This window comes from Panthera pardus, unplaced genomic scaffold (genome assembly GCF_024362965.1).
Source record: "Panthera pardus isolate Hobbes unplaced genomic scaffold, ASM2436296v1 HiC_scaffold_2, whole genome shotgun sequence".
In the NCBI taxonomy this organism is placed as follows: Eukaryota; Metazoa; Chordata; class Mammalia; order Carnivora; family Felidae; genus Panthera; species Panthera pardus.
The window spans coordinates 34,412,636-34,427,834 of NW_026526765.1; the positions used below are offsets into that span (position 1 = coordinate 34,412,636).

A 15,199-nucleotide genomic window follows, 5' to 3' on the forward strand; every position below is an offset into this window, starting at 1 on the left:
AAAAACTTGGGCTGAGTCTCGGCTGGAACACAGGCTTCAGACCTCCATGAGCAGCCTGAGAAACAATCGGTGACATGAAGATATTATCCCATGGAGTAGAATAAGCTCTTATTACAAGGTAAATTCCATTAGTGAAGATTGAACACAGCCTCAGAGGAGACTGCTAAGCCCATTTTTCAACAAAGGCTGCAAACAGCTTTATCAAAGTTGTTCCACAATCAAGATACTGGAAAGTGGTTAGAACTCAATTCCCAGTCTTCAACTATAAGTCAGAGACAAGATAGATTAATGAATGAACTTAACATGAAATAGGAGATTTATATTTGATTGTATAATGGATATTACTAGAAATTGCATCCCTTCAGTCTCCATCAAGCTGAAAGCCTCTCTCTTACCTGGTCATGAGATTCAAAGAGTGAAAAGTGCCTGTTGAGGAAGGTCATCAAAAACATGTGACTGCCAGTTGACCTATGAGCTGGACCTGGGCACTCAGAGGCTCTTCATCCCTTCTGCTGTCCTTGAAATGTGCATTCCACTTGCCTTTCCCACTTCTAGAGGCTGCAGGGCCTTGAGATAGTGATGTGGTGTTAAGAATCACCTGCACAGTATACATGATTGAACCTAGTTACAGCCTCTATGTAAACTTATGGTTTGACAGGTGGGTTTGGGGATCCATTCACCTTGCTGCCACCCAAGACAAACCTCATAAGTTCCCTTCGTTTATTAAAACTGCCACCTATCTATCTGGAGTGGCAAGTCTCTTGCTTTGGTCTCTTCCTGCCCTCACAGTAAGGGGGGACTGGTTTCAGATTAGACCAGTGAAGCTTCCTGGAAGGTTACCAACCAACAGTGCCCTAAAACTCAGGAGGACAAGAACCAATTCCCTTTAAGTAGTGCCATGAAGAATTCCCATAGGAGATCTAGAGGCCACTAAAACAGATTAGTGAAAAATAAGAATAAGAAAATCGATCAGGGAAAGTGAGCATTAAGAAGAAACTGAGGGGTACCTGGGTGGCTTAGTCGGTTAAGCATCAGACTTCAGCTCAGGGCACGATCTCATGGTTCGTGAGTTTGATCCCTGTATCAGGCTTTGTACTGACAGTGAAGAGCCTGCTTGATTCTCTCTCCCTCTCTCTCTGCCCCACCCTCAACGGTGCTTTCTTTTTCTCTCTCAAAAGAAATAAATAAACTTAAAAAGGAGGAGGAGAAGAAGAAGAAGAAGAAGAAGAAGAAGAAGAAGAAGAAGAAGGGGAGGAGGAAGTCTCCTCAGACTTTCCTTGATCACTATATCTAAAGCTGCTCCCATTCACTTTTTGAGTCAATATCCTAGATTTGTGTTTCTTTCTTTGCTCTTATTTCAGTTTTTATTTATCAGTCGTTTACTTATTTATTATGTATTTCTCTCTCAAAACTGTAAGCCTTCTGAGGTCCAGGACCATGTCTGATTTATTCATTCCTATTCTTATAGAGCCCAGAACAGGTTTGGTGCCCAGCAAGTATTTCTTCATTGAACAGATGGGTAATTGCTCATGGTCTTAAAAAGGCAATCCTATGAGATGTGAGGTCCAAATTAAGATAGCACCTTACTTGCCTTTCTCTCCATAGTGCCTAGACACTCAGTAGCTGATACCTTGCAAGGACTTAACAAATATTTTTGAATGAATTAATAACTGAAGCTGTTTGTAACCTACAAAAAAAATCGCCATATCACTCATCTTAAGATCCTTATATGAATAAATCAGTAGCCTCTGATTTTTTTTTTTTTTTTTTTTTTTTTTTGCAATTGGGTAGGCTCGTATGTTTATTTTCCATATCATGGTATTTTTTAAATTTTTTTTCAACGTTTTTTATTTATTTTTGGGACAGAGAGAGACAGAGCATGAACGGGGGAGGGTCAGAGAGAGAGGGAGACACAGAATCGGAAACAGGCTCCAAGCCATCAGCCCAGAGCCTGACGCAGGGCTCGAACTCACGGACTGCGAGATCGTGACCTGGCTGAAGTCGGACGCTTAACCGACTGCGCCACCCAGGCGCCCCAATCATGGTATTTTTTAATGGACTTGCACATTACTTTCTTTATACTCCCTTTGTTAATATAGCACAATAATATAATTTATTCCTCTTAGGTTTTTCAGGCAGTTTCTGAGCAAATACTCAATGAATCCTTTCTGTTTCTCAATTGGATGATACTTGATGAATAAAACTGTGAATACAACTGTGAAAGGCATTCCCTTTTTAAAAATGAAATCATGGGAAGTTTATATAGTTTCTCATTGACAGAGATATTTTGAACTCACTAGACTCTTTGGGGAAAAAAAACTGGTATCTATGAACTGGAAGAGAAGCTTATGACTCATTTCAAACTAGAAAAATCAAGCTAAATTTTTCTGATTTATTTCTGGTGTATTGGTTCATTTCTATTTATTCTCATTAGCTAGGCACTATGGAGAAATATATATATAAAATAGAGATTCTTCCCCCAAGGAGCTGATCAAACAGCGGGAAAAAAATTCCAACAGCCCTAACAAAGGCCACAGGAAGGCCAGCCTGGTCCGAAGTGTAATAGGAGCATAGAGTAAGGAAAGGCATGTCACAGCTGATCGATATGATCAGTGAATGCCTTATGGAGAAGGTAGCATCTTAGGTGGGTCTCAAAATGGGCTTATTTCAATAACCATTATGATATGGGTTACATGGAACCCATTTTATATGTGCTAATTGGATAGAACCAGCAATTCAAAAGGCCATTTTTAATATCCCTATGTGTTGTTACATCAAGGAAAGCTTATTGGGTAGCCAGAAGTTTAAAAATTAAACATAAGGGGTGCCTAGGCAGCTCAGTCGGTTAAGCATCCAACTTTGGCTCAGGACATGATCTCATGATTTGTGGATTCGAGCCCCATGTCAGGCTCTCTGCTGTCAGCGTGGAGCCTGCTTCAGATCCTCTGCATCCCCTCTCTCTGTCCCTCCCCAGCTTGCGTATTCTCTCTCACTCTCAAAAAAACAGATAAACTTTAATAAATAAATAAATAAAAATTAAACAAAAATGCATATATGACATATATGCATAAATATAAGACATATATATAAGACATATATAAGGCATATATATATAAGACATATATGCATAAATAATATACACAAATTTTGTGAAACTAATGAGCTCAAGAACATGAAAAAAACATTTTTCAAAATATTTAATAAAACCAGTTTAAAATTCTAAAATTTTAGCTTTTTTATTTAGTCCACTTCTCTTATTTTAAAATTGGGGGTGGGGGGGAAGTCTTGGGAAGATGAATCAACCTTCCCAGATGACTAATGGCATAGAGACGGCTCCACCCTACATTTCCCACTTTGACCAGATTATCTTGCCATCATGCTCTCCTACCTTCCCAATAATCAAGTATGAATTATCCTATTACAGTATACATGTATTTGCTGGCCACATCTTGGATTTCATAGAAAACAAAATCCATAAAAATCTCTCTCTTCTCCCACTCAAAAAAAAAAAAAAAAAGTAGGCCAGAGTTGGCAGTGGATACAGTTTCAAACTGTTATTGACCAAAATTCTAATCCTTTAGTCATCACAACAGGCCTATGAAGTAGGCATCATTATTAATGTCAATTTTACAAATAAAGAAGCCGAGGCAGGTATACTTAAAAACTTGCCCGGGATCACCCAGTTGGGATATAAAAGAGTTGGGGGCTTGAATTCATGCGGAGGGAGCCTAAGCCTTTACCATTAGTTACCAAGACAGTTTTGTAGATGGGAGATCATCTCCATCAGCTGACTCTGGACTGCACAGACTGATTATATTCATGCTTTCATCTCCATCACCTAGCACAGTCTCTTCGTACATTATAAGCCTATTTCATAAGTTACTCAAATAAATATGGATTATTAATTCAATGATGCTGACTCACTGCTCCAAACTTAAAACCAATGTGATTTATTCTTTGGTCAGGGAAATAATTAGGAATCTGGCAGGCACTAGATGTTGGGTCATGTCCCAGAAACCAGAAAAAAATATCTAAGAAGCACCAAATGCTGAGGCGAGCAAGGGCCAAGGAGGCAGGGACCACCGGAGGTGGAAAACTGGCGGCCCAGGTCGGGGCCGGGAGAAGGGCGGGCCTATTGTTGGGGGAACTTGCTTCCGGGGAGGGGACAGCAGTGCGGGGCGGACCAGCACCCGGAAGTGGTGACGCGGGAGACTGTGGGGAACTGTGAGCGGCGTCAGGTACGCTCCAGGCCTTTTGTCCCCGGGTTCGAAATTCCCACTTTGGCCTTGGAAATTCTTTTCTTCATACCTCCTCACGTCTCCTAAGCCATCCACTCCCGTCAGGCCCGCTGGTGCGAGTCCTGCAGTAGAGTTGGGTCCCTCTGGTCCCCCGCACGCGGGTGGAGGGAGCGGGAGCCCCGAGCCTCGGGACCGAGCGTGCGTTCACGGAGCGCAGCAGGGAGGGGAGAGGAGGAGCCCCACCCCCACCCCCAGTCTGTCCTCGGGCCCCGCCGAGCCGGGGAGGGGGAGAGACGGAGTTGAGGCCCAGATGCTGGTTGGCATAAGAGCCAGGGAGAAAAGGGCGCTGTCACCCACTTGAGGGGGTGGTTGCTGCTGGGCCAGAAGGTCACAAGTCAGTCCCTGCTTCTCACCGAAGAATTTGACCGGCACTGAATCACCAGCTTGTTTCCTAGTTTCACGGGCACGAAGGCCACAGCCACTGAAGAGATGTTGATGGAGGAAATTGGGGGGTACCGTGAAGACACCTAGAAATGGATTGGGTGGCTTTTCAGCCTGTGTGACAAACTCCTACACCGGGCGGAACGGCATGCAATAACAGCCAGTGGAATATTAGCGATGGTTTTAAAAAGAAAAACACTCCCAGAGTCTCATTAGAACAGAGGCTTTTGGGAGGAAAATCAAGCTGAAATTAAAATGAATTTAATTCAAGAGCTGGGATCTGAGAACTGTAGTAAAACCTTTTTATGTAAAATGTTAAGAACTAAAAAGAAAAATGTTGGGGGGTGGGGGACGGGGGAAAGTTTTGCATTAACTACTCAGATTATGCTATAGTTCTATTAAAGAGTAACAGTTATCAAATACTGATGATTGTTAAGCTTTACCCCAAAAAAGAATTTTGCTGTATTTATTATGGGACGCTAATTACAATTATTTTCCTGCCTTAAAGATCAAGTTGTAATTTTTAAAGGGATTTTTATATAGTTTTACTTGAATAATAATTCAGTAAGCTGAAAATGCACAGCTAAAATTCTTTCATTTAAAAACCACTAATAGTTGTCAGATGTCATACATGTGATTTAACGTCCAATCAAAAAGAGGAAGGAAACGAGATTTGTGAAGTAACAAATTGTCAAAGTAATGTCTGTTGTGTTGTACTTCATTTGAAACAATAATATGACCTGTAAAATTAGGAATTTTATTTACCTTTTACTTTGGACTAGTTTCCATTACCACTTTCACACATCAGGCATTGGCATATGTTCTTTCCTTAATCAAGAATGCCTAAATTTCAAATTTGTATTTTCTCCTTGCACTTCACTTGTGAAAAGTCTAAAGTGTCTCATACTTTTAGATTGTATTAATCCTAATTCTTCTAAACACTCTCCCATCCCCAAGTGTAAATGCTAGCAGTTTTGTGAAGGTCAATTTCTTCATCCTAACTGGATGAGTTTACCTCCAGAATAATGTAGAATTTCTTATGATTGGTTCCATAGGACTAAAACTAAAACTCATTCTTTGCAGTTAGCTGGTTATACCCAGAGGAATTTGAGGGGCAGGGGGACACAATTCAGTCCATGGCAATAAGCACACTACCAGGAAATACAGCAAAAAATACTCGTGGCATGATAGTTATGAAAATTTTAAACACCGTACATTGAGAATACCTATATTTAAAAGTCACACATCAGATTTAGCAGTACACCAGATTTTGAGTCCTGTCATACTGATGGCAAGAAGATGAGTTGAACAATGGAATAGTTTTTTGTGTAACAGGGACAAATAATTTCTACATATGCACATAACATTGCACTAATTTTAGATTGTTTAGAGAAAACTTGGGTGGCATGCAGAAGAATGGAGAAACCTTAATGCATTTGACTATTATTAATGTGTATAGCAAAAATTTTCCACGTGCATTGGAGCTCAAGTAGGTGCTCTATGCGTGGAGTACAGAAACATTAGTATTTGACTTATTGTCACTATTGTACAGCTTTTGTTTACTTCTTCATCTATTTTTTAACCCTATTTACTCTTCACTAGTTTAGACATGAGTCAAAGCAGCGAAGGATGTATGAAAAAGATTAGCGGTGTGAATCTTGACAAGCTTATAAGTGATTTCTCACAGATAGAAAAGGTATGTAAAGATATAAAACAGTTATAGTAGAAAAACTATATATAGTATAAAAGTATATAGTATAAAAGTTATAGTATTAAAGGGAAATAGATTTTGCCAGTGGAAGAATTTGGGAAGTAAAGAAAAATGTACCAAAAAATAAGCAAAGTAAAGACAATGGAAATATATTTTTGCTAAGTCCTTTCTCATTTTTAAAATCCATATTTAAAATATATTTCATTTTGGATCATTTGTACTAATACATCAAAATGTTTCTGGGACAAGGAAATAGTTGATATACTTTGGCTAAAGTTAAAAGGAAAATACATACTTAAATGTTCAAAATGTCCATAAACTCAGGAATGGTTTAATAAGAATTGAAATAAAATAAACTCAATCCTCAGTCTCTTACCATTATGACTAACTCTAATTTTTTTTTTTTTTACTCTTTCCTCTGCTGTTCCTTTTTCCTTCTCTGTTGCCTAAAAACAGATGTATTTGAAGTTCCTCTCCCCAAATCTAGACAAATTACATGATAGACCAAACCCACAAGTATATATTAGGTTTTTTCCCCCTTGTCTGCCTTGGAGAGGAATAAGAATAGTTGTTGAGAAGATATAGGTGAATAAATGAAAGATTTGGGGAGTGGGTTTTTGAAGCAAGGGTGGGAAAGAGAATAATACCTACCTCTATTTTCTCTCTTTATCATTCTTCTCTATTCCTTCTTTTCCTCTGCACAGTCTGGTATGTCCATAATAAAGGAATTTCATGACAATGGGTATTTTGAGATAACATTATGAGCTTTTTTTTAAGTAGGCTTCACACCCCTGCAGAGCCCAATGCAGGACTTGAACTCATGATCCGGAGATCAAGACCTGAGCTGGGGTCAAGAGTCAGACATTTAACTGACTGAGCCACCCAGGTGCCCCACATTATGAACTTTTTTAAACAATGAACTTGAGTTTTCTTAACCAAGTGATTCTTACTAAAATAAGAGAGAATAGAGAAAGAAATAAGAAGCACTGTTCGTGGGAGAGGAATTGGTGCAAAATTTTTGGAGATTATTTAGAAATATCTGTCATATCCTTAAATATTTTAAATAAGAAATATTGATTTTTTGATGTGATAAAGTATTGTGATTGTATTTTTAAGAATCTTACCTGTTAGAGATACATATAGATGGTGATATTTGTGGATGAAATAATATAATGTCAGGGAGTTGCTTTAAGATAAATTCAGAGGCAGAGAGAATGGGGAAGTGGGTAGAGATATAGATGATACAATGAATTGAGGATTTTTGAAGCTGTCTGAAGGGTATATGTCAGCTATTACACTGTACACAAAGATACCAAAAAGGTATGTTGAAGGTTTATTCATTATTTGTAATAGCAAAAAAAAAAAGTGAAAACAACACAAATTATCCTCAGTAAGGGGACTAGTTAAATAAATTACAGTATATTCATAAGTGAAACTCAATGCAGGTCTTAAAAAGAACAAAGTAGACCTAGATGTGCTTGTATGGACATCATCTCCAAGATAATAGTTCTAAGTGGAACATCCAAGGTGCAGAACAGAGTATAATATGATCCTTTCCTATAGTTGTATAGTTAATCATAAAATATTTTGGAAATATGTATAAGGAATTGTTAACCATAGGACTGAGGGTTGAATAGTTGGAAAGAAGGGGATTCCAAGTTAGCTCATATTCTTACTTTTCATAACTCTTTATAACTGTTAGTCTGTTTTAATTTTTTGCCATGTTACTTTTAAAATTAGATAAATGAGGAAGTTGGCTTACATAAAACATATGCCAGACTTAATTATTAGACTTGCAGGTATTAAGTGGTCTGTATTTTCATTAGTCTTCATATCATTAGGTAAAAAAAATAAAAATAGCGACATTCCTTGCTTTGGTAATATATATTGTTTCTTCTACAGAAAATGATAGAAACCAGTGGAAAGAATAATATATTGGATATGCAGTTGGAAAAAACTAACTATTTGTTAAAAGTAACACAAACAAAGGAGGTTTCAATTAAAAAAGGTTAGTTCTTTACTGCCTGAAGAAATACAAAATCTCATAAGAGTATTTTCTGGTACCACAACAATTAATATTATACCATACATTTGTAAAATATTTTAAATTCACATAGAACTTTCCGAGCTATCATTTCATTTTATCTTTTATAGCCCTGATACATAGGATTGGTATTACTAAGCCACCTCAATAATGAAGAAACATAGGATGAGAGAAATTAAATAATCTGTTGGAGACCACTAAACCAAGAAATGGCAAGTCCAAGCCTTCAAAACCATGGGAAAAAATAACAGTTGAATTCCTGTCTCACAATTACACCAAAAGAAATTTCAGATGGGTCAAAAATTTTAGTGCCAAAAATGGGCTGTTCTAGTCCAAAGCTCTCCCCTTACTTCTGGGACAACCAGGCCATGTGTGCCTCTCAGCTCCCAGCAACCAATTGTCCTCCCGGCTGTGTCCCTGGTCTTGGTCCATCCTTTGCATGCCCACTAGCCTGCAGGGAACCTGAAAACCCAGGCTCTTTGCAGGGCAAGGCGCTGCTCTTTGAGAATGCCAACTTGCTTTGAGGCACAATGGTCTGGGATTACACCCAGATAAATGAGCTTCAGCTGCACCTGCAGCCTTCAAGGCCCAGTAGTGCTTGGCTTCACTGTGCAACCAGTTCAGGGTATCTGGAGAACTCAAGAGAGCCAGAATTCCCTCATGTTCACTTGGAACTATGAGAAGTTCCTGGTATGCCCCCAACAGTCTGTGCCTGACATTGAAGCCCTGCTGTACTGGAGCCCTTCTGTCCTTAGGTGCCCTTTGTACCACTGCTGGCGGGGCCGGGTGGTCACAGTGCTGTCCTCTGGGGAGGTTTCATCCATGATGGAGTTTTCTCTAAATTTTCGTGGAGGAATGCTTGATGTTTAGGAATGTTCCCCAGGATAGTTGCTGATCCTGTTCATCCCAACACCCTTTTCCCAGACCAACACTCCTCACTAATAAAGTGCCCTGTGTCAGGAGGGAAAGGAGAGAAAGCCATATGTATGTGCCCTTGACATGGTGTGATGAAAATGGCACTTCACCTCTATGATCTTCCTCCTAAAGACCCATAACCCCATCTAACCATGAGATAAGCGTCAGACAAATCCCCAAAAAGGGCTTTTCTACAAAATACCTGACCAGCACTCTGCAAAACTGTCAAGGTCATCAAACACAAGAAAACTGAGAAACTAGCACAGCCAAGAGGACACTGAGAAGACATGATGAGTAAATGCAATATGGTATTGTGGATGGGATCCTAGAACAGAAAAAGAACATAAGGTAAAAACTAAGAAAATTTGAATAAAGTATAGATTTTAGTTAATAATAATGTATCAACATTGGTTCATTAATTGTAACAAACATCTCATACTAATGTTAGGTATTAATAACAGGGGAAACTGGGTGTAGGATATTTGGCAACTCTAATACCTTCCTGATTTTTCTGTACATCTAAAACTATGCCAACAAATAAAGTTAATCAAAGGTGAAAAAAATGAAACCACCCAAAAAAATAGAATAGAATATGGGTTTTTGTGGGGTTTTTTGTGTGTTTTTTAGTACGGAGAAGGCCTTTCCAAGTGTGATCCATCAGTAGGATTCTGGTTAAATTATGGCAGCTGATAAAAGAAAAAGTAGTTCTATATGATACAGAATAATCTCCAAGATACCATAAATGAAAACAACAGTGTTCACAACCATCTTCTATCATTTTTATAAAAATATCTTTGTACACACAGAAAACCCTCTCCCTGATACATTTGTGTATCTCTGGAAAGATAAACAGCCTCAGTATCCTGGTAACAGTGCTTGCTTTGGGGGAAGGGAAACTGGTTAGTCTAGAGGCCGAAACTGGAGAGATAATCATTTTTTACTATACTAGTATTTCGTGTGTATTTATCATTTGAAAAAATAATTAAATACTTTTTTAAAATCCAGCTCTACTTATTCTAAATCTAATGGCCTTTTTACTGGGTAATACGCAGCAGAAGTAAAAGAACTAGTAGGAATAAGTTTGTAGAGTCAAGTGTGTACCAACTGACCTAGAGAGGAATAACAAACTAGATATATGATTCGATTTGTTCAACAATAAAGAATGAGGTCATGACATTATATTTTCTACATTGGATACCAGATAAAGAATTTCTGTGCCAGTTGAAGATGATAATAATGTTAGTATTAATGGCCAAGTACTTTTCATACATAATTGTATTCAACATTTCCAAGTGCTTTGTGAAATAGATATTAATGTTCAAATTGCTAGTTAATGGCAGAGCCTAAAGTGAGCTCAAAACCACCATTTATTTACTAAATTATACAGTATTAAGAAGTAGCTTAGGGGCACCTGGGTGGCTCAGTCGGTTGAGCCGTCAGCTTTGGCTCAGGTCATGATCTCGTGGTTTGTGAGTTCAAGCCCCACGTCAGGCTCTGTGCTGACAGCTTGGAGCCTGGAGTCTGCTTGGAATTCTGTGTCTCCCTCTCTCTGCCCCTCCCCTGCTCATGCTCTGTCTCTCTAAAATAAATAATGTTAAAAAAAATTTTTTTTAAACAAGTAGCTTAATATTCTGAGCTCTAGCTTTTAAGAAGCATTGGATAGGATAGTATTCATTCTAAAATCCAACAGAAATGATAATGTGGATAAAGGTTTGCAAAGAATTAAAAGCCATTATTCTAAAATAAGGAATGGTATTCTACCTTATGAACAATTTTTATTGAGCCATTTTCCTTTGGGAAAAAAAAGTGTTGAGAGAGCCACCTTGTGTTCATATTTTGAAAATACACATTTTTTAAAAAATTCAGTATACTTTCAGTTTCAGGGCTCTGTTTTCAATTTGCTGATTACAGTTGACCCTTGAACAACATGAGTTTGAACTGCATGAATTCACTCACATGTGCATGTTTTTTTGATAAAGACAGTACAATACTATAAATGTGTTTGCTCTTCCTTCTGATTTTCCTAATAACATTTTCTTTTCTCTAGCTTACTTTATTATAGGAATATAGGCTATAATACATATAACACAAAATATGTGTTAGTGACATTATGTTATCAGTAAGGTTCTGGCCAATAGTAGGCTATTAGTAGTTAAGTTTTGGAAACTTTTTTTTTTAAAGTAAACTCTACATTCAATGTGAGGCTCGAACTCACAATCCCAAGATCAAGAGTCACATGCTCTACCAACTGAGTCAGCCAGATGCCCCAGTAGTTCACTTTTTGAAGTCAAAGGTCACACTCAGATTTTTTTTTTAATTTTTTAATGTTTATTCACTTTTGAGAAACAGAGAGAGACAGAATGCAAGCAGGGGAGGGGCAGAGAGAGAGGGAGACATAGAATCTGAAGCAGTCTCCAGGCTCTGAGCTGTCAGCACAGAGCCCCACGCGGGGCTCAAACTCACAAACCGCGAGATTATGACCCGAGCCGAAGTTGGACATTTAACCGACTGAGCCATCCAAGCACATCCACACTCAGATTTTCAACTGCACAGGAATCAGCACCTCTAAACATCCAATGTTGTTCAAGAGTCAACTGTACTGAAATAGCTTCAGCTATCTATTTATTCCTCTAAAAGGCACAAAGAGAAGTGATGGCAGAGTCTATGCCTCCTTAATTTTTTTAAGATTTTATTTTTAAGTAATCTCTTACCCAATGTGGGGCTCAAATTCACAACCTTAAGATCAAGAGTCGCACACTCCACCGACTAAACCAGCTACGTGCCCCCTTAATTTTTTAATTATAGCAGCTAACACAGTAACATATATGAAGTAGGCAATGTCAAGTGTGATTTAACCATCAATCTATTACTAGGAAATAGTAAAAGAGAAAAAATGGAGGATGGTGGGAACTTTGAGTGGGTGGTGGGGGGTGGTACAGGGGGTACAAGGAAGAGTGAAAAACCACAACAGAAGAACCTTATATCTGCATAAAGCTTTTAACTTCTGCAAAGTACTTTCATTTCTATTAGCATAGTTGAAGAAAGTACTGGAGACTGAGTGTAAGACCTCTAACCGAAAGGCAAAATTTTGCATTTTCCCTTCACAGTATGGGTTCTTTCCTTTAGTCAATAAATAGAAATACTATTGAATACCTATGAAATAGCCACCATATTAGAAGCAATAAATATCAAAACTGATAAGATATGATCTTTACCTGAAAGAGTTCACCATCTAGTGGGAGGAACCACAAATAAATGAAATGTGATAAAAGGAGAAAAGAGATATATACAAATTGTTGAGAGACAGAGGAGAGAAATAACAACAATAACAATATTGAACATTTGTGAGTAAATTTAGAGAGTACTATTTTCTCATTTGGTTGTCAGATTAGTCTTATATATGAGAATAGTCTTATATGTGAAGGAGGATAGGTATTACCCATACTTTTATTTTGCAGATGGAGAATCTAAAGCTCAAAAAGCTTGTCCAGGGTGTCATAGCTAGAGAGTGGAGAGGAAACTCTATTCTATTTCCTTGGACTCCAAGTTTCATGGTTTCATCACTATATCCTATAATTCCCCAGGAGGTATTGAATAGCAGATTAAGAGCAGGATTTGAAATGAGAAAAACATATGCTCAAGTCCATACCTTCTACTTATTAACTCTAAAATCCTGGGCAAGTAACCAAACCTCTATGGATGACCATCTCTCTTTGTAAAATCAGGATAATACCAACTTCTCAGTATCATTTTGAAAACTAATTGGGGTAATGTTCATAATGCACTTAGTGTAATAGCTGGCAGAGTAAACAATCAATGGTATTATTATACACAGGTAACTTTTTATTAGATGCAAATATGGTATTTAATATTTAACCATCAAAACAGATGCCCAACTAGAATGGAAGTTAGTATGTCATACCAGTGCATAGTTCCAAAATGAAAGAGAATAATTTTCAAATAAATGTGTCTTTCATATTTTAGAATGTTCTGCTCTTCATAATATGATAAAAGGGCTACAGCAGACCATTGAACATCAACATAATTTGAAAGGTAAGTTAGAAAAAAATCTTTGAAAATATGATATATTTGAGTGCCTTTAAAAATAGAGTTTTTACATCACTGACAGTAAGTTTCTTTTAATCTGGACTTGTTAAACTCATCGGCTAATGCCAAGACTTCTCATTACAAAATAATACGTTCCTAAATTGTTATGAAATAAGAAATACCATGCTGAACAGAATAATTCAGTCATATTCTGACAGGAACATCAGAAGATATTTTATAATCATATTCATAATTCTCTTTATTATTTTCAAAAGTTTAGAAATATATTTGTTCTCAGAAGTACTCTTGGTTTTTAATGATCCTGTGTTCAGTTTTGAAGAGTAGGTATTTCGTAGTAGTTACATGATGAATATACTATTCAAACAGCAGTGATAGTTCATGATTTAGTGTTTTATCAGAGACTAAAGCTATGTTTGTGTAAATGAAGCCAGCATATTCAGCTTATTTTATTTTTACTAGTCGTGATAACCCAATAGGCCTCTTCATTGACAAAACAGATGAAGCAACCAAGTGTTCGTCCTGAGTTAGCTACAGTGCAGTGTTACTGGGATTTTCCTTTCATATAGGAGACTAGATGAAAGTCCCTAGTTCAGAGTCCCTTCCAACATAAAACTCTCATCAAACAAGAATGTTTTTACCTTAGTCTTCTATTGTTATCATAAAGTACTTTTTATATGTAGGTGAAGTATGATAATGATCTTACACACCATTTATTTGCTTTGGCATGTTATTCCTTATTGTCTTTATAATGTTCTGGTATTTATCTTTAAGAATTACTATTCTTCCTTTTTCCCCATTGTTTTACCTTAAAATATCTCCTCAAGGGTTGATGAAACAAATATAGAAATTGTATTAAAAGACTTTACACTTACATTGTCAGGCAGCATCTGCAGTACAGAGAGGATTCAGCTCCTCTGGAGAGCAAAAGAGTAATATAGAGAACTACACCATCTCCAGTGCCTTTTCTTTTCTGTGTTTTTACTGTTTGTTTATTTTGAGAGAGAGTGCGAGCAGGGTGGGGACAGAAAGAGGGAGAGAATGAATCCCAAGCAGGGTCCAATACAGGGCTCCATCCCACAAATGATGAGATCATGACCTGAGCCGAAATCAAGTCAGATACCTAACTGACTGACCCACCCAGGTGCCTCTCCAATGCCTTTTCTTTTGGCTTAGTCCTGCAGACTTCTGATTCCCTTGTGTCCAATAGATTTTCATTTTTCTTGACTCTAGCAGTCTGCTCACTTTTTTTCAGGGTTTGATCCCCATCCCACACCTGGTCTGGGCTTTCATTTTCCATATCAATGCTAATGGTTCAGAACAACTTTTCCCTTCTCTGTGACTAAATACAATACCCAGCTGCATTTAAAAAATTGTGAATGTTCATAATCTTTACAGTCCTCTTATTCTAGGATTCAAATGGTACTTTAATTGAATTCTTCCTAGGATTTTGTTCAAATAAAACATCTACCAGAAATTAAAGTTACTTTGAAGTCTCAGAAAGTTAATGTTTAACATATTCATTACTGAATTATAATTAATTTTTTGTACAAAAGATATTAAATATTGACCAATGCTCAAGAATACAATATTTTCATAGTCATAATATCCTGTCTTTGAAGTAATGTGTGTTTGGAGTTTAGAGTATGGACATGGGTCCTTAGTAGAGTAATTCATCACAATATATCAAATGATAGGGATTTTTCCTGTATCATATTACTATATATTATATACTGGTTTAGGAGAACCCCTATAATACATTGTATTAAAGATAGTTACATTATG

General features: G+C 37.4%; 1 protein-coding gene across 6 annotated transcripts in view; it reads left to right on the forward strand.

Annotated features, from left to right (window-relative positions):
• The first annotated feature begins 4,176 nt into the window (after positions 1-4,176).
• Positions 4,177-15,199, forward strand: part of CCDC152 (coiled-coil domain containing 152) — a 28,387-nt gene continuing 17,364 nt past the window's right edge. The window contains exons 1-4 of one of the 6 annotated variants that reach the window (XM_019464282.2): positions 4,177-4,238; positions 6,287-6,375; positions 8,293-8,398; positions 13,334-13,402. In XM_019464282.2, the coding sequence (XP_019319827.2) occupies positions 6,289-6,375; positions 8,293-8,398; positions 13,334-13,402 (262 nt within the window). In that variant the 5' untranslated portion in view covers positions 4,177-4,238; positions 6,287-6,288. Of the gene's footprint in view, positions 4,371-4,507; positions 6,976-8,292; positions 8,399-13,333; positions 13,403-15,199 lie in introns of those variants that run through there. The other 5 variants (XM_019464281.2, XM_019464279.2, XM_019464280.2 and 2 more) reach the window with 5 other exon arrangements.